Here is a 19,156-nt window from a genome sequence, read left to right as displayed (position 1 = left end):
TCCACAGAATACCAATGGTACATGCGGAAATTGGTTGCTCTGTCAGCAAGAGATGAGAACTACAGCCAACACCTTTCAACAAAACATTCATGAGATAAGAATAATGGAGTTGATATATTAAGAGCCCATCTGGTCTGATATTAAGCTGGAACTAAGAGAAGATGACATAATATTCTGAGGCATGTTTTGGATTTGCTCTTCCCACTTCCTTAAAACCAGAAAAGAAGGAAAAGCATGACATACAGAATCACAGAATCATTAAGGTTGGAAAAGACCTTTAAGATCATCAAGTCCAACCATCAACCCAACACCACCATGCCCACTAAACCATGTCCTGAAGTGCCACGTCTACAAATTTTTTGAATACTTCCAGTGATACCTTGCACTTCTTAAAGCATTTCTCAATTCAAGTCTTAAAAATGGGTATAGAACATGTTAACATTCTTACTATGAGATTCCAGTCCAGCTCCTTGTGCCAGGCCATTATCATAAGACTCAAGAAAGAATTTACAAACCAGTTACTTTAGAGCGAAATCACTTTTACAGACATTAGAATTTATCAGTTTATTAGCAAAAATATTATTAGATCATTCCACCATTTTAATCTAGTTAAATTCTGAACCTATGTCTCAAAAAGCTCTTGTCACAAATCAGTGTTGTTTCAGTACAGGCAGTTTTTATGACTTTTTTCTTCAATCAAAGAGCATGGAGTTCATTTCAGTTATGAAATCAGGTAAACAGTTCTTTGCCAAAAAGGGAAAACATGCAGTGTAGATAACCATTTAAAAAGCCCTGCAATTTTCAGGCCTTTCTAAAAAGGAAAAATGGATACATAATTCCAAACAAAATTGAAGTAAATAAATGAAATCTTTCTCTAACCCAAAAGTTGGTTAATATACATGAAGGCATAATGTAGGGCACTACTGTATGTACAATGCTGAAGCACAGGAAATGCTTTAGTATGGAGCAAAAGCATCAGTCTTTCAAAAACTGAAGACTGGTAGGGTGGGGGGCAGAAGCAACAACATACTAAGCATACTATTTGGCATTGAACTTTACCTGCCTTATAAAATAATTGCTGTTAAAAATTATTTTTAAAATGATGGAAAAAATGCTTTGTGAAGTGAAATAAAAAGGAGGAGCTTCACTGACAAACGAAACATCAAAAGTATTCTGAGAACACTTCATCTTTTTTACAGAGAGTATATACATCCTTACTGTACTGTAAAGGGATGTACTGGACTAGGAACATTTAATAAGCTTGACTTGATCTCAGTAATTAGTTTTTCCATTGATTCTGTATACGATTTAAAAAACAGGACTAGAGGTCATTGAAATTTGAGGATTTTAGTGACACAATGTTTTACTTATGCGTTTTTTAAAGTTATAGGAACTTCAGGCCTCAACTTTTAAAAACTTGCTTTCAATTTTAAATCTAATTTAAAAAGAAAAAAAATCAGATTTAATTTAATTTGCAGTAAACATACACAATCAATATGATTACTTTGCTAGTACAAACATTACAATGAAAATATAAATACAAAAAGGAATGTGCTTTTCATTTTCAACTCATTGAAGTAGGAATAGAAAAGAAACAAATTACTGTAATATTTCTATTTTGATGGACAGATTTTTAGTCATAGAAAAGAACTGAAGCTATTAACTTGAAAATGCATTGAGAAATAACACTTTGGGAATACTCACCATACTTCTTCTAATGTAGTTTATAGCTTTTTTTGTATCCATGCCTGACCAGTTATCAAGCATGTAGCAGCTGCAGGAAGCACAGTACACAAACCTCATACCGTTCTCACTTCCTTCCAGCACAGCACAGAAACTGAAAGAAAGGTTTCTTTCATTATACATTTTATAACCCGTTACATTAGAAAATATGAAAAGCATTTTAGGAATTTCTCGTGGTTTAGCCCCAGCCAGCAACTACGCACCACGCAGCCGCTCGCTCACTCCCCCACGGTGGCACGGGGGAGAGAATTGGAAGAGTAAAAGTGAGGAAACTCATGGTTTGAGATAAAGACAGTTTAATAAGTAAAGCAAAAGCCGCGCATGCAAGCAAAGCAAAGCAAGGAATTTGTTCACCACTCCCCATGGGCAGGCAGGTGTTCAGCCATCCGGTGGTTGCTTCCACCATGGTAAGCACATAGCGCTTGCCTTGGCGAGTTTGTGGGAGTGTGATATAGTCAATCTGCCAGGCCTCCCCATATTTATATTTCAACCATCGTCCTTCATACCAGAGGGGCTTTAACCGCTTGACTTGTTTGATCGCAGCACACGTTTCACATTCATGGATAACCTGTGCAATAGCATCCATGGTCAGGTCCACCCCTCGATCCCGAGCCCATCTATATGTTGCATCTCTTCCCTGATGGCCTGAGGTGTCATGGGCCCACCGAGCTATAAATAATTCACCCTTATGTTGCCAGTCCAGATCCACCTGAGCCACTTCAATCTTAGCAGCCTGATCCACCTGATGGTTGTTTTGATGTTCTTTGGTGGCCCGACTCTTGGGTACGTGAGCATCTACATGGCGTACTTTTATGACCAGATTCTCTAGTCGGGCAGCAATATCTTGCCACAATTCAGCAGCCCAGATGGGCTTGCCTCTGCGTTGCCAGTTGCTCTGCTTCCATTGCTGTAGCCACCCCCATAGAGCATTTGCCACCATCCATGAGTCAGTATAAAGATAGAGTACTGGCCATTTTTCTCGTTCAGCAATATCTAAAGCCAGCTGGATGGCTTTCACTTCTGAAAACTGACTTGATTCACCTTGTCCTTCAGCCACTTCTGCGACTCGTCGTATAGGGCGCCATACAGCAGCTTTCCACCTTCGATGTTTGCCTACAATACGACAGGACCCATCAGTAAACAGGGCATACTGCCTTTCATTCTCTGGCAGTTCATTATATGGTGGAGCCTCTTCAGCATGCGCCACCTCCTCTTCTGGTGATATTCCAAAATCTTTGCCTTCTGGCCAGTCCATGATCACTTCCAAGATTCCCGGGCGATTAAGGTTTCCTATTGGAGCCCGCTGTGTAATAAGCGCGACCCACTTACTCCACGTAGCATCAGTCGCATGATGTGTAGAGGGGACCCTCCCTTTGAACATCCAGCCCAGCACTGGCAGTCGGGGTGCCAGGAGGAGCTGTGCTTCAGTACCAACCACTTCTGAGGCAGCTCGAACTCCTTCATATGCTGCCAGTATGTCCTTTTCAGTTGGAGTATAGCGGGACTCAGATCCCCCATATCCTCGACTCCAAAACCCTAGAGGTCGACCTCGAGTCTCTCCTGGTGCCTTCTGCCAGAGACTCCAGGTAGGGCCATTCTCCCCGGCTGCCGTCTAGAGCACATTTTTAACATCTTGTCCTGCTCGGACTGGCCCGAGGGCTACAGCATGAACTATCTCCTGCTTAATTTGTTCGAAGGCTTGTCGTTGCTCAGGGCCCCATTTAAAATCGTTCTTCTTCCGGGCCACTTGATAAAGAGGGCTTACAATCAGACTGTAATTTGGAATATGCATTCTCCAGAAACCCACAACACCCAGAAATGCTTGTGTTTCTTTTTTGCTAGTTGGTGGAGACATAGCTGTTATTTTGTTGATCACATCCGTTGGGATCTGTCGACGTCCATCTTGCCATTTTAGTCCTAAAAACAGGATCTCTTGTGCAGGTCCTTTGACTTTACTTTGTTTTATAGCAAAACCAGCTTTCAGAAGGATTTGAATTATTTTCTTCCCTTTCTCGAAAACTTCTTCTGCTGTGTTGCCCCATACGATGATGTCATCAATGTATTGCAGATGCTCTGGAGCTTCACCCTGTTCCAGTGCAGTTTGTATCAGCCCATGGCAAATGGTAGGGCTATGTTTCCACCCCTGGGGAAGTCGATTCCAGGTGTATTGGACACCCCTCCAAGTGAAAGCAAACTGTGGCCTGCACTCTGCCGCCAAGGGGATCGAGAAAAACGCGTTAGCAATATCAATGGTGGCGTACCACTTGGCTGCCTTTGACTCCAGTTCATATTGAAGTTCTAGCATGTCCGGCACGGCTGCGCTCAGTGGCGGCGTGACTTCATTCAGGCCACGATAGTCTACTGTCAGCCTCCACTATCCATTACACTTTTGCACTGGCCTTATGGGGCTCTTAAAGGGTGAGCGAGTCTTGCTGATCACTCCTTGGCTCTCCAGCCGACGAATCAGCTCATGGATGGGGATCAGGGAGTCTCTGTTGGTGCGATATTGCCGCCGGTGCACTGTTGTGGTAGCGATCGGCACCTGTTGTTCTTTGACCCTGAGCAACCCCACCACAGAAGGGTCCTCTGAGAGACCAGGCAAGGTGGACAGCTGTTTAATTTCTTCTGTCTCAGAGGCAGCTATACCAAAAGCCCACCGGTACCCTTTTGGGTCCTTGAAATACCCTCTCCTGAGGTAGTCTATGCCCAGGATGCACGGAGCCTCTGGGCCAGTCACAATGGGGTGCTTCTGCCACTCCTTCCCAGTTAGGCTCACTTCGGCCTCCAGCACAGTCAGCTGTTGGGATCCCCCTGTCACTCCAGAAATACAGATGGGCTCTGCCCCTATATGGCTTGATGGCATTAAGGTACATTGTGCAGCAGTATCCACTAAAGACTTATATTCCTGTGGGTCTGATGTGCCAGGCCATCTAATCCACACAGTCCAATAAACTCGGTTGTCCCTCTCCTCCACCTGGCTGGAGGCAGGGCCCCTCTAATCCTGCTCATAGTACTCGTTACCCACTTCTTGTAAATAGGAATCAGAAGTCCCCTCAAGAGGATCAGAGGTGAGATCAGCTCTTCTATTCTTTCTGGGAAGCTGCCCACTGGAAAGTGGAGCGACGATTTTCCTGGAGGAACCTGAACGCCCTTTTGTAATTGTTTTCCCTTGCAGCTCGCATACTCGTGCCTTTAGGGTCGAGGTAGGTTTTCCATCCCACCTCCTCATGTCCTCTCCGTAGTCACGCAATTGAAACCACAGGGTGGCTCGCGGTGTGTATCCTCTATATCCTCTCTCTTGAACAGAAGAGCGCTTACTCCTAATGGCTGAGACACTGGTCCGTACGGGTGGAGGGTAGGGCATATCCTCTTTGAATTGCCGGAACTCCTGGGACAGTTTCTCTACAGCAGAGACACAGGCCCGTAGGGAGGAAGAGAGACTTTCTTCGTATTGCCGGAGTTGGCCAGCCAATTCATCCACCGTTGGTCTCTCTCCGTCTTTCCAGGCCATTACTGCTAATGAGTTGGCATATGATGATGGTGCACTCCGTACAAACTTCCGCCACATAGGTCGCGTGCAATTGACTTCATCTGGATCTTTGGATGATTGTCCATTGTCCAAGTCACCATAAATCACCTCCAGCACAGCTAGCTCCCTCAGGTACTGGATACCTTTCTCCATGGTGGTCCACTTGCCTGGGTGACATAGAACATCTTCCTTGAAGGGGTACCTTTCCTTCACACCCGACAGGAGTCGTCTCCAGAGGCTGAGGACTCGTGCACCTTTTCCAATTGCTTTGTCAATGCCCCCTTCCCTAGAAAGGGATCCCAGCTGCTTGGCTTCCCTACCCTCTAATTCCAGGCTACTGGCCCCATTATCCCAGCATCGGAGCAGCCAGGTGACAATGTGCTCACCTGGACGACGGCTGAAATCCTTTCGCATATCTCGCAGTTCACTCAGTGATAGAGATCGGGTAGTTACCGTCTCTTTTATGAGTTCTTCCTCTTCCTCCTCTTCAAGCGATGACCTGCTCTCTTCCCTCTTCAGTCCTCGTGATGGCCCTGCTTCAGAGCACTCTGCCTCCTCACTCTCTTCCTCTGGCTCCTTCTTAGCAGAATCTTCCTCGTCCCTTACTAAACGAGCTGACTTCCGCTTCCAAGATTTCTTCTTTTGTACAGGGGCAACTGATACCGGGATGGGCTGGTTCTCTGGTTCAGCTGCAACAGTCTGAGTAGCTACAGTGCCTGTTGCAGAGGTTGGAGTAGTGGCAGTGCCTGCCACATTGCCATCAGACCCAGAGAGCCTCTCTCCCCTTTGCACAGTGTTAAATAGAGCTTGGTAGGCATGGGCCAGGCCCCAGCACATTGCAATGATTTGTGTCTCCTTGGAGCTGCCAGGCTGACAGCATACTTCTTCCAAATATTCTGCTAGTTTATCAGGATTCTGCACTTGTTCGGGAGTGAAGTTCCAAAACACCGGAGGTGCCCACCGCCCCAGGCATTTGCCCATGCTGTTCCACACGCCCTGCCATTCATAACTATCCAGCCTTGGGGCAGATCTCCAGGTGATATTCTTAAATCGCTTGCCAACCTGGTCTTTATCTATTCAAATGGCTCTGTATGTTAGGGAGAATTTTGATTGTATAGAAATCAAGGATTGTGAAGACCCACTCGAGTGCTTATGGGTAAGGATGAGGGGGAAGGCCAATGAGGCAGATATCCTGCTGGGAGTCTGTTATAGACCACCCAACCAGGACGAAGAGGCAGATGAAACATTCTATAAGTGACTGGCAGAAGTCTCGCAATCGCTAGCTCTTGTTCTTGTAGGGGACTTCAACTTAGGGGATATCTGCTGGAAGTATAACACAGCAGAGAGGAAACAGTCACAGAATCACAGAATCACAGAATCACTAAAGTTGGAAAGGACCTTCAAGATCATCAAGTCCAACCATTAATCCAGCACCACCATGTCCCCTAAACCATTTCCTGAAGCGACACATCCAACACTTCCAGAGATGGTGACTCCACCACCTCCCTGGGCAGCCTGTTCCAATGCTTGACCACCCTCTTGGTGAAGAAATTGTTCCTAATATCCAGTCTAAACCTCCCCTGGCGCAACTTGAGGACATTTCCTATCGTCCTGTCAGCCTGACCTCTGTACCGGGTAAGATCATGGAGAGGTTCATCTTGAGAGTGCTCACAGGGCATGTGCAGGACAACCAAGGGATCAGGCCCAGCCAGCATGGGTTCATGCAAGGCAGGTCCTGCTTGACCAACCTGATCTCCTTCTATGACCAGGTGACCCGCCTAGTGGATGAGGGAAAGACTGTGCATGTTGTCAACCTGGACTTTAGTAAAGCCTTTGACAGCATCTCCCACAGCATTCTCCTGGAGAAACTGGCAGCTCGTGGCTTAGACAGGTTTACTCTTCGCTGAGTAAAGAACTGGCTGGATGGCTGAGCCCGGAGAGTTGTGGTGAATGGAGTTAAATCCAGCTGGCGGCCGGTCACAAGCGGTGTTCCTCAGGGCTTGGTTCTGGGGCTGTTCTTGTTCAATATCTTTATAGATGACCTGGATGAGGGGATCGAGTGCTCCCTCAGTAAGTTTGCAGATGACACCAAGTTGGGTGGGAGTGTTGATCTGCTGGAGGGTAGGAGGGCTCTGCAGAGGGATCTGGACAGGCTGGATCGATGGACAGAGGTCAGTTGTATGAGGTTCAACAAGGCCAAGTGCCGGGTCCTGCACTTGGGTCTCAACAACCCCATGCAACGCTACAGGCTTGGGGAGGAGTGGCTGGAGAGCTGCCCGGCAGAAAAGTACCTGGGGGTGCTGGTTAACAGCCAGCTGAATATGAGCCAGCAGTGTGCCCAGGTGGCCAAGAAGGCCAACAGCGTCCTGGCCTGTATCAGAAATAGTGTGGTCAGCAGGAGTAGGGAAGTGATTGTGCCCCTGTACTTGGCACTGGTGAGGCTGCACCTCGAACCCTGTGTTCACTTTTGGGCCCCTCACTACAAGAAGGATGTTGAGGTGCTCGAGCATGTTCAGAGAAGGACAACGAAGCTGGTGAGGGGTCTGGAGCACAAGTCTTCTGAGGAGCAGCTGAGGGAACTGGGGTTGTTCTGTATGGAGAAGAGGAGGCTGAGGGGAGACCTTATCGCTCTCTACAACTACCTGAAAGGGGGTTGTGGCGAGGTGGGTGTTGGTCTCTTCTCCCAACTACCTAGTGATAGGACAAGAGGAAATGGCCTCAAGTTGCGCCAGGGGAGGTTTAGATTGGATATTAGGAAAAATTTCTTCACCGAGTGGTCAAGCATTGGCACAGGCTGCCCAGGGACTTGGTGGAGCCACCATCACTGGACGTATTCAGAAAACGTGTGGATGTGGCACTTCGGGACATGTTTTAGGGGGCATGGTGGCACTGCATTAATGGTTGGACTTGATGATCTTGAAGGTCCTTTCCAACTTTAGTGCTTCTGTGATTCTGTGATCCTGTGAAATATGTTAATTTTTACATTCTTTCACGTATCACAGTATACACTGATATATGAGTTACCATTGTAGAATCTACTATTCTTAGCAGAATTATTTTCCTCCTGTTATAAATGATTTAGTCCCAAACAGGATTCCAATTCAAATGTACAATTTATTAAGCGAATAGAGGCAAGCAAACAGCGCTGGGTGCGCCGGGAGTCTCTGCTCCACCAAGACGCACGCGGTTCAGTTCCCGTTCCTGGTTTATATCCTGTCCGTTAATACATATTCATGAATAGGCGTGTCTTCTTCGGCGCATGCCCTCTTCTCCTTCTACAATCTTCTCGACTCTTCCTCAGCGTGATCCTGTTCGCTAATACATATTCATGAATAGGCGTGTCTTCTAATACATATTAATGAACAGGCGTGTCTTCTTCAGCGCATGCCCTCTTCTCCTTCTAGAGTCTTCTCGAATCTTCCTCGGCGTGCCCCCAGGATGACCCCAAACCTTATGCATGCACTTTCTTTACACAATACTATGCGGTCAGTGGTCAAACTGGTTTGAGCTGATATACCAGCAAAGTAGTTTAACTTTCTCCTGTAAAATACCCCTTTTTATGGTGCAGGAGAAATCCATGAAAGTACAGAAGATTACGCTTCATCACACGAATCAGATAAACATATTTCACAATCCCCCATCTTTTTCTTTTTAGTATTGATTCATGTTTTCATTTCCAATTGAGTATAACCGAGTAGATTAATCTAGTAACAATCCCCCACATATCCTCAATACAACTATCCCCATTTTAGTAAGCCAATCACCACCCATAAAATCTCCCCAAAATCCTATTCCATTCCAAGTTTGTCTCTCAGGAGGCCATTCGTTCTCCCTAATTTATGGGTAACAGGAAAAAACTAGGTTTTATTGTTGATTACAGGTATGCGCTGTACAATTAGAAAAGGTCCTCACTTTTTCCATTTTTCTGGGGTAAACCCCAGCTGGACTTGTTCCAATATTGACTACAGTTATTTGCCATAGTCAGAGTCCAAGGAACTCACCCCCAAGTAGAACTAGAAGAGGTCCGGTCAGGGCCATAGTGGTCGGCGGTCACAGCCCGAAGGGGTTGCAGCCCTTGGCAGACCCTTTTTAAGCCGCAACACCAGTTCCCCTCCGGTCTTGCCCTCTTCTTTCCTTTAAGGGGGTGCTTTCTTAGTACCCAAATTAATTGAGCACTGCTTGTGAAGGCCAGAGCTTTGCTAGATCAGTGGTTTGTCCAGACCTGAGCAGTTGCCCGAGCCTGGCAATCCTCTTTATTTGCAAGGCTTTATGGCTACAGAAAACTGCCAGTTAGCCTGCAACACTAATCTTACAAATACACACCACCTTCTACACAAAGGACAAATTCTAGTTCCAGCTCCTTTTTCCTGTTCTTTTGCAAACAACTCCTTCTGATTATACTCGTTTGGAGTACCCATTGTTGTTTCCTATTACCCTTTCCCATTGTTTTCCAAACTTGGGGATTACTTACATTTCTCTCCATAGCTTCCCATGGCCATCATTCACCTTGATTTGTTCCACCACAAACGTAACAATTAGTTATATTCAATGACTTTACAAATAGATTTTTAGCAACTGTGGGAATTTCATGTTTCACTCCTGTTTCATTACAGGAGTAGCCGCAATAAAATTCCCACAGCAATTTAGTCAGATGTGACCTTCCACTCCTTCACTGGACCTTTCACTCGCGACACGTGTCCATCCTTTTTCAGCAGTTCTCACAGCTGTTTCTGTAGTTAAGAAAACAAGGAAAGGTCCTTCCCAGAGGGGAGATAGGTTTCCTTCTTTCCATGTTTTTATCAGAATTTTATCTCCTGGTTCTAACTGATGAATTGCAAATCCTAAAGGTGGTGTTTGGGCCACCATCCCAATCTCTCTTACTTCTTTTAATCTTTTTCCAATGGTAATTATATATTGTTGGATACTATGATCCTCAATTACATTGTTCCCCAGAGGCATTCCTTGAAAATAAGGCATGCCATATAACATTTCATATGGCGATAATCCAGTCTCACTGTATGGTTTCGTTCTTATGTTTAGAAGTGCCAATGGTAAACATTTCGTCCAGGGCATTTGCGTCTCAATCATTAATTTAGCCAATTGTTGTTTTATTGTTTGATTCATTCTTTCTACCTTCCCCGAGCTTTGTGGGTGCCACGGAGTGTGGTATTCCCACTGTATACCTAATGATTGACATAATAGTTTTATTATTTTAGAAGTAAAATGTGTGCCCTGGTCAGAATCAATGTACTGGATTATCCCATATCTAGGTATCAAATGTTCCAATAAAATTTTTACCACCATCTGTGCCGTAGCTCGTGCTACAGGGTAAGCTTCTACCCACTGTGTTAAATGATCTACTATTACCAATAAATATTTTATCCTCCCTACCTTAGGCAATTCAGTGAAATCGACTTGTACTTTCTCAAAAGGTCTGTAAGCTGTTTTTCTCCCTCCCATGGCTGTTTGTCGAAACACTGTCTTATTTACCTTTTGACAGGTTAAGCAACCTTGTGTAATTTGCTTTGCTATTTCAAAAATTCCAATACAACCAAATTGTTTAAGAAAATGATCACTTAAGGCTTTTGTACCCCAATGTGTTTGCGCATGCAAACGTTCTAATATTCGCCTGGTGTAGGCTTTTGGCAACATTTCTCGCCCATCAGGCAGCGTCCATTTTCCTTGTTCTAATTTAGCTCCTATTTTCTCCAATTTTGTTTGTTCTTCTGGCGTAAACTTCTTCTCTCTTTCCTCTCGTTCTTCTTTGCTGGTGTCCTCCTTTGTTTGTATGACATTAATTTTGGCAACTTTAGTCCTCAAGGCTGCTTCCTGGGCCTCTTTATCTGCTAAGTTATTTCCTCTAGTTCGGTAATCTAATCCCTTTTGGTGTCCCCTCACATGTACCACTGCTATCTCCTTTGGTTCTCAACGCCTTCAAAGTCTTTACTATTAATTCTTGATGTATTAAATTCCTCCCTTGAGTATTAATCAAACCTCTTTCTTCCCAAATTTTTCCAAAAGTGTGGACCACCCCATATGCGTATTTAGAATCTGTAAATTTAGTCCCACTTCTTCCTGTTAATAATTCCAGGGCCCTACATAGGGCATACAGCTCACAAGCCTGAGCTGACCATGATGGACTCAGAGGTCCTGATTCCACAAGTTCCAAGTCCTTATTAATTACTGCATAACCCGATTTTCTCTTCCCTTCTACCACTCTGGAGGAGCCATCTATAAACAGCGCTTCTCCATTTTCCAACTCAGCATCTCTTACATCTGGTCTCACCTTTGTCTGGGTCTCAATTACCTCTAAACAGTTATGTTGTAATACCTCTGATGGTTCTCCAAACAAAAATTGTGCTGGACTCTGAGCAGAAGTCACCCTCAGTTCTAAGTCAGGGGAGTCTATTAGTATTGCTTCATACTTTAGGATCCGGCTGTCCGTTAACCATTTTTCCGCTTTTTGTTGTAAAACATTTCTGACATTGTGTGGGGTATACACTTTTAAAGGAGAACTAAAGGTAATCTTCCTAACTTCTTCTATTAATAATGCTGTAGCAACCAAAGCTTGGAGACAAGCAGGCCATCCTCTGCTTACTGGATCAAGTAACTTAGAACAATACCCCACGGGTTTTTTGATTCCTGCCCAGTCTTAAGTAAGAACTCCATATGCTGTCTGGCTTGATGTATTCACAAAGAGATAGAAAGGTTTTTCTAGTTCTGGGAGGCTCAATACAGGTGCTTGTATTAATGCCTTTTTTACTTCCTCAAATCTCTGATCATCTTCAATAAACCATTTAAGTTGGTTATTAGTTAATTTTTCATATAAGAATTTTACTTTATCACTATAATTTTCAAGCCATGGTCTACAATATCCTAATAATCCCAGTATTTGCCTAATTTCCGTTTTAGTTTGGGGCGGTCTTAAGGATAGAATCCCAGATACCCTATCAGGATCTAACTTCTTCCTTCCCTTACTTAGCCAATGTCCTAAGTATTTTACTTCTTGTTCTACAAACTGTAGCTTTGATCGGGACACCTTTAATCCCTTTTCCCCTAGAAAATTTAACAATTTAATGGTGGCTTTTCGGATCCCCTCTTCAGTTTCTCCTGCTACTAATAAATCGTCCACATATTGCAATAATTTTACCTCCTTAGGTATTGTGAAATCTTGTAGAATTTTTTCTGAAGTTTGTCCAAATAGATTTGGTGACTCTGTAAACCCTTGTGGTAACACAGTCCATCTTAATGGTTGTTTTCGTCCTGTTTCGGGGTCCTCCCACTCAAAGGCAAAATAATCTCTGGATCCCTCATCCAGAGGACAGGCCCAAAAAGCATCTTTCAAATCTATTACACTATACCAAGTATGTTTGGGAGATATATGACTCAATAAAGTATAAGGATTTGCCACCACAGGGAATTTAGTGATTGTTCGCTGATTTACAGCTCTTAAGTCCTGCACCATCCTGTATGACCTGTCCGGTTTCTTTACAGGAAGAATGGGCGTGTTATGAGGTGACATACATGGTTCTAGGGTTCCTTTTTCCAGAAGTCTGTCAACTACAGGTTTTAATCCTTTTCGACCCTCCATAGGTATAGGGTATTGCTTGATTCTAATTGGGCGGTGCGGATCTATTATTTGAACCCTTATGGGGTCCATTTTTATCTTTCCAGTTTCCCCTTCTTTATACCACACTGAGGGGTTAATAGCTTCTTCATCCTCTTGTGTTAAAGTGTATAATTTAATCTGCAATTTGTCCCCTTGACTCTGAATGCTCAAGTTTAACTTCAAAATCAAATCCCTTCCTAATAAATTGTATTCCGCTTCAGGGAGCAAAAGTAAATCATTAAGACAAATTTTCTTTTCTGTTTCTACTTCTACATCTTTCAATATATTTACTTTAAAAGGCTCTCCTTTTGCTCCTACTACTGACACGTAACTCTTCCCTTTTTCTATTCCTTTTGGAAGTTTTTGAATGGTTGACTTTTCGGCCCCTGTATCCACTAAAAATAAAACTTCCTCTTTATGGGGACCAATTAATAATTTTATCAAGGGCTCTGTTGATGTTGAAGTCCCCAGAAGATAGAGCCCCTGACACCCCTAGTCTTCTTTGAACATCTTCTCATCTTGTTCCCTCTTACGGCAGTTCTTCTGAACATGTCCCCTCTTGTTACAGTAGTAACAGATGGGAATTGTAAATCTTTCTCGATAAGGCTGTCCCCGGGGTGTCTGCTCTATTCTTTTTTCCCTTTTCTCTCCAGGAGTCGTCTTATTTTTCTGACTTTCCCTTACTGCTGCTACAAAAATTTTTGCTTTTGCTTTTTGTTTTTCTTCGTCCCTCCTAACATAGACTTTCTGGGCTTCTCTAAGTAACTCCTCTAATCCTCTTTCTTGCCAGTCTTCCAATTTTTCTAATTTCCTTCTTATATCCCCCCAGGATTTAGCTACAAATTGTGTTTTAAGGAGTGCGGTCCCAGCCACTGCATTCGGATCAATTCCAGAATACATTTGCAGGTTTTTCCTCAACCTCTCCAACCATTCTGTTGCAGATTCGTCTTTCCCTTGTTGTTCATTAAATGCTTTAGTAATGTTTTGCCCTCAGGGAACCGCTTCCCTTATTCCCTGTATGATTAACGTTCTCAAATCCCTCATATTTTGTCTTCCTCGGGGTTGCTGATGATCCCAGTGGGGATCCACATTTGGCCATTTCTGATCTCCCAGGGGTCCTGCCTGATTCTGTCTTTCCCAAATTCTCATTCCAGCTTGTCTAATCATTCCCCTTTCCTCAACAGTGAATAGGATCCCTAAAATGGACTGTATTTCTTCCCAGGTATAAGTATTGGGGCCTCGGAATTGGTCCAATTTTTCAGCTACTCCGAGGGGATCATCTAATAGGGTCCCCATTTCTTTCTTGAAATTTCTTACATCTGTGGTATTTAATGGGACTGCCACAAACCCGATGCCTCCCTGATTGCCTCCGAGGGGTACTTCTCGTAAGGGATATAGAGAAGCTCCCTCAGATACAGCAGTCCTACTTCTCGTACATGCAGCCGGAGGTCGATCTAATTCCAGTGCTGTTGGTGGTGGAGATACTACGGCCACCGGAGGGGGAGCCGCCGCCGGAGATGGATTATTAGAATATGGAGGCGGTAGGTTATCCAGTGGCTCCCATTTATCATCTTTTTCCTTTTCACTTTTCCCCTCTTCTTCTTCCTCAAACTTTTCATCTGTTTTTAATGTAAGTATTGAGGCTGGAAAAGAACGTAAAGTTCTGCCCCATAATCCTGCATAATCACTTTCCTCCTGACTAAAAGGTTCCTTTGAATTAACATATATATTTAAGGCCTGGCAGACCCAGTCTTCAAAAGATCCAAAAACGGGCCAAAAGACATGTGGTCTCAAAGGTTCTTTTGGCCATTCTACCATACAATATTGAACTAATTTTAATTTACTTTTTCCTTTTCTGGGGCCCCTATCATTCCAATTTTCAATCATTATTCCTAATGGACTCTCCGGAGGTATTTCTAGTAATTTGCTCCCTTTCTTCTAGTCCTGGGTTCTCGATTTCGTCTGACCCATCTAGGAATTTTTACTGTGGCAATTCCTACAGCCCTTGGCTACCAGTAAGGGTGTCTTGCAGGGGGTTTAGGACGTATCACCCACCCACGAATCCCATAGGAATCGCTTCGGTCCTTCACCGGCCAAGTCCCTCGCGGGAGATTGGAACCGCGGTTAGAAGACCTCCACAATCGCTTCGGAACTAGGTTCCGTCTCAGTCACACTCTTACACACACAGGCAACCGAATCCCACCCAACCGAACGGTATACACCTTAAATACTTACGACTCCGTCGTCTTCGTTCGGATCTTCACGCGCAGAATTACAGGCACAATAAACTGCTGCAGCCGGCAAGGGAGCTCATAAAAAATCAAATTCTTTGCTTGCCCCTATTCAGGTTCAGGATGGCGTTAGTCCCGACCCGACCCGATCAGGAGCCACCAAAAGGTGGGGCGCCCCTCCTAGATCAAGTCAGAATTCAGGAACCAAGACCCTCCCGGACAAGCCCCCTATTGTTATAAATGATTTAGTCCCAAACAGGATTCCAATTCAAATGTACAATTTATTAAGCGAATAGAGGCAAGCAAACAGCGCTGGGTGCGCCAGGAGTCTCTGCTCCACCAAGACGCACGCGGTTCAGTTCCCGTTCCTGGTTTATATCCTGTCCGTTAATACATATTCATGAATAGGCGTGTCTTCTTCGGCGCATGCCCTCTTCTCCTTCTAGAATCTTCTCGAATCTTCCTCAGCGTGATCCTGTTCGCTAATACATATTCATGAATAGGCGTGTCTTCTAATACATATTAATGAACAGGTGTGTCTTCTTCAGCGCATGCCCTCTTCTCCTGCTAGAGTCTTCTCGAATCTTCCTCGGCGTGCCCCCAGGATGACCCCAAACCTTATGCACGCACTTTCTTTACACAATACTATGCGGTCAGTGGTCAAACTGGTTTGAGCTGATATACCAGCAAAGTAGTTTAACTTTCTCCTGTAAAATACCCCTTTTTATGGTGCAGGAGAAATCCATGAAAGTACAGAAGATTACGCTTCATCACACGAATCAGATAAACATATTTCACACTCCCTAGAAATCTTAATAGCTCACATGGTTTTTCTGCCCAACTTTAGGATCAGATTCCCATGTATGTATAAAAGTAATTGTTATCATTTTATGTTACATATCATGTTACAATTTCTAATATAAATGATGACAGTTACTTGCAATCCATTTTTTTTGTTTCTAATAGTTAGATTCTTTCCAAACTCTGTAAAGATTTTAAGGTTGTTATATCTATCTATCTATCTAGATACAATCTGGTGTTCTCTCAGAGACTCTTAAAAAGATGACTGATGATATGATTTGCTTCCTGATAAGCCTCCATTTGGTTCAAAGAGATAGAATATTTTTACATGGGACAGTCTTTCAAGCGCCACTGTGACACTCCTCCTTTGACCCTGGGATTCAGGTATGTACTCCATCTTGTTGCATACAAAAGCCTCCAACACCTACTGGGAAATAGTTTCATCTCTCCTAACCTCAAGGTTGCCAGCTCCTGCTCTCTGCAGCTCAAATGGGGATCCACTCCATTACTCTTTGGATATAGCAAAGGATATTTTTGGGAGCCAGGACACTTAAGATGTGCCAGTACTGTAGTTTACAACTTCATCCCATCCTTAGGTAACAAGTGCCTTGTATGTTATCTAGATACTTCAAATTACATTAAGCCAAGGTAAAGTAGAAATGCAAATACAGATGTTTATGCATGACATTTAAAAAGAGAGAATATAATTACTTTTTTTTATAGCTAATAAAATATATGCGTGAAGAAATAAAAACTAAGTCTAGTATACTTATAGTAGGGTAACACCAGAAAAGCTTCTCTCTCCCTCATTCAGCTCTCATGCTGTTTCCATCTGGACAAGATGTTAGGTCAGGTTCCGACCTTTGTTCATCCTTCCCCTTTGGTGTAAAAGTTGTTTTAATAGGTATTAAAATATCTGTCGTACTAGAAATTTACTTCCGCCCAAGTAGCAATTCTACCCCAGAGAGGTGCAAAGCACTCTCCCTCTGGTGGTTAGCTGGCATTCTTCAGCAGGGAATACAAAATACAGGATCAAGTATAAGAGGTATCAGTCTGTACATTAAAACCATACATGATACAAACATGTAGAACAGGTTAACTATCTGCAGTTTATTATTGTCATCAGGCATGATGACAAGCAACCACTTCAAGATGCTAGTGGGTTTGGAGCAACTCATCCCTAACTCCTTTCTCTTGAATAAACTTTAACAACAAAAATGGTACAACATATGATAGGAAAGCATACAGCAGTGGTAGAAGCACCCCCACATGCTAGAAGATGCTGCAAATGGAAGTAGACCAACAATGTATACATACATTAGAATCTAGCCCATTATGGTCAGTCTGTTGCTATAAATAACAGGAAATTGTAGATCATATAGTTCATATTTGCTGTTTACACTTAGAACATTCTAGAGGGGGGAGGTGTTTGGTTTTGGTTTTGTTTTTTTTTTTTAAAAACCTACACATGTAACACTGCATTTTAATAGTTATGCTCTATTTTTACAAAAATTTTAATTATAGGAGACTTCTAGGCAATACAAAGCCATTTGACAAAAACAAAGGCTTCCATAGCTAGTAAATGGGGACAGCAATTTCATTATGAAGTGAAACATAATTTCTTTAGGAATAAGGTTTCTATAGTTATGCATTTCTTAAAGTACTCTTTAAAAAATTATATTCAGTAAAATCTAAGTACACAGACAGATCATGTAACCTAGCAGAAATTTTCATTAGCTACCAGCTCCAGCCTACATAAAAAATAAACAGATGTAGTTCAAAGGGTGTATACCATCTTTTTAAAAAATGCGTGCAAAAAGGATGAATCTCAGAATGAATATTAATAATATTATATTCCTATTGTAAGCTATAGGTTAATTAATCCTGTATATTAATGGATTGAATCCCTCAAAACTAAATAAAGCTCTCCCTCCCACAAAGCAGAGCAAATGTCATCTTAATAGTGCTCCACCAGGGCCTTGCAAAACCAGAGAATATGAATAGAGAAAACCTGACATCTGAAAAATATAAGAAACAAACAAACAAAACAACTGTCCCCAAGACACAAGCCAAACAATTAACTTTCAAATAGCATGTTTCTACAGCTGTAAGCAAACATCATCATTCTCCAGTATGAAAGCAACTCTGGACGTAAAGTGCTCTTTGGTCCAGTAAACTAGCATGTTGTTCTATTACTTATCCCCCCCAAAATATTATCTGATAGAAATAATATATTATACAACTATTTTCATTAAAGTGTGTATTATGTTTAATTCTACACTTGGGTTTTCTATTGACCTTCCAGAGAGTTGTAAGATATTTTATATCTTTTACCTTCCATCCTCCAGCTGGAGAGCTCTCAGTCCTGACAGTAAGGTATCTTTATTTGCTCGACTTAAATCATCTCCAAGAATAAGCAGACACGAAAGACCTGTGTAAGTCATTGCTATGTGCCCACTATCATAGGGATGAGACATACTAGGACCCTTAAGGGGAAAAAAAAGAAAGAAAAAACACCACATCATAAGAACTTATATTACAAGCACATATTCATTATTTATTATTAAAGAGATAAGCAAAGTTAATTTCCCTTCACTAATTATGGTTAGACTGAGTGCATCCCACTCAACTTTTCTAGGTGAAACTAAATTACTGCACAGCTCTGCTACTCTTGTAAACAGCTCGTCAGTAGGAAGCTTTGAAACAGGACTATGCCAACACTGATATTGATGCAAGAGTTAAGTGAAAAGGATCAAGTGTGCTGAACCATATCTAAGTTTATCCTGACACACTACTGGGCATTAGTTGGGGGAACTCTCTGTTAAATAGCATACCTCTACAAGTTCCTTCCACAAAGATTTTAGAACCTAATGATCTAAAAGTAGAAAGTAGTGTGAGGGATTATCGGCAATCTCCCTGTCAGCTGAAAGGAAAACAAATTAGCTCCTCATTTACTTTCATCTATATTATAAAAAAATAATCAGAGTTTAAACAAACTATTTGCATAACAAATAATGTAAACTAGGAAGCTAAAATGAGAGTTAAATGTTGACTAGTTACATGGTACAAAACCAAAAAGGAGGGAGATTGATACAGCTGTCCTAAAATTATTATTTTTCCTTGTGATATTTTATAGGTACATCCTGGACTGTACCGATGCATGACAACACAAACCACATGTAACAAGATGACTTTGGATACTTAGGATGGTACTTAGGATGGATCAATTTGGAACAACTGGAA

The 19,156-nt window shown here is 42.8% G+C and overlaps 1 protein-coding gene across 1 annotated transcript in view; it reads right to left on the bottom strand.

The window, feature by feature from the left end:
- Positions 1–18,746, bottom strand: part of LOC309415174 (geranylgeranyl transferase type-1 subunit beta-like) — a gene marked incomplete at its 3' end in the record, with an annotated part of 40,004 nt that extends 21,258 nt beyond the window's left edge. Inside the window, 3 exon segments of the mRNA XM_082012614.1 lie at positions 449–494; positions 1,705–1,837; positions 18,248–18,746. Coding sequence (XP_081868740.1) covers positions 449–494; positions 1,705–1,837; positions 18,248–18,438 — 370 coding nt within the window. The 5' untranslated portion in view covers positions 18,439–18,746.
- Between the last annotated feature and the right edge of the window lie 410 nt (positions 18,747–19,156).

The sequence above is a fragment of the Phaethon aethereus genome, assembly GCF_964289735.1.
Source record: "Phaethon aethereus genome assembly, chromosome: W".
Taxonomy (NCBI): domain Eukaryota; kingdom Metazoa; phylum Chordata; class Aves; order Phaethontiformes; family Phaethontidae; genus Phaethon; species Phaethon aethereus.
This window is presented reverse-complemented; position numbering and strand designations above follow the sequence as displayed.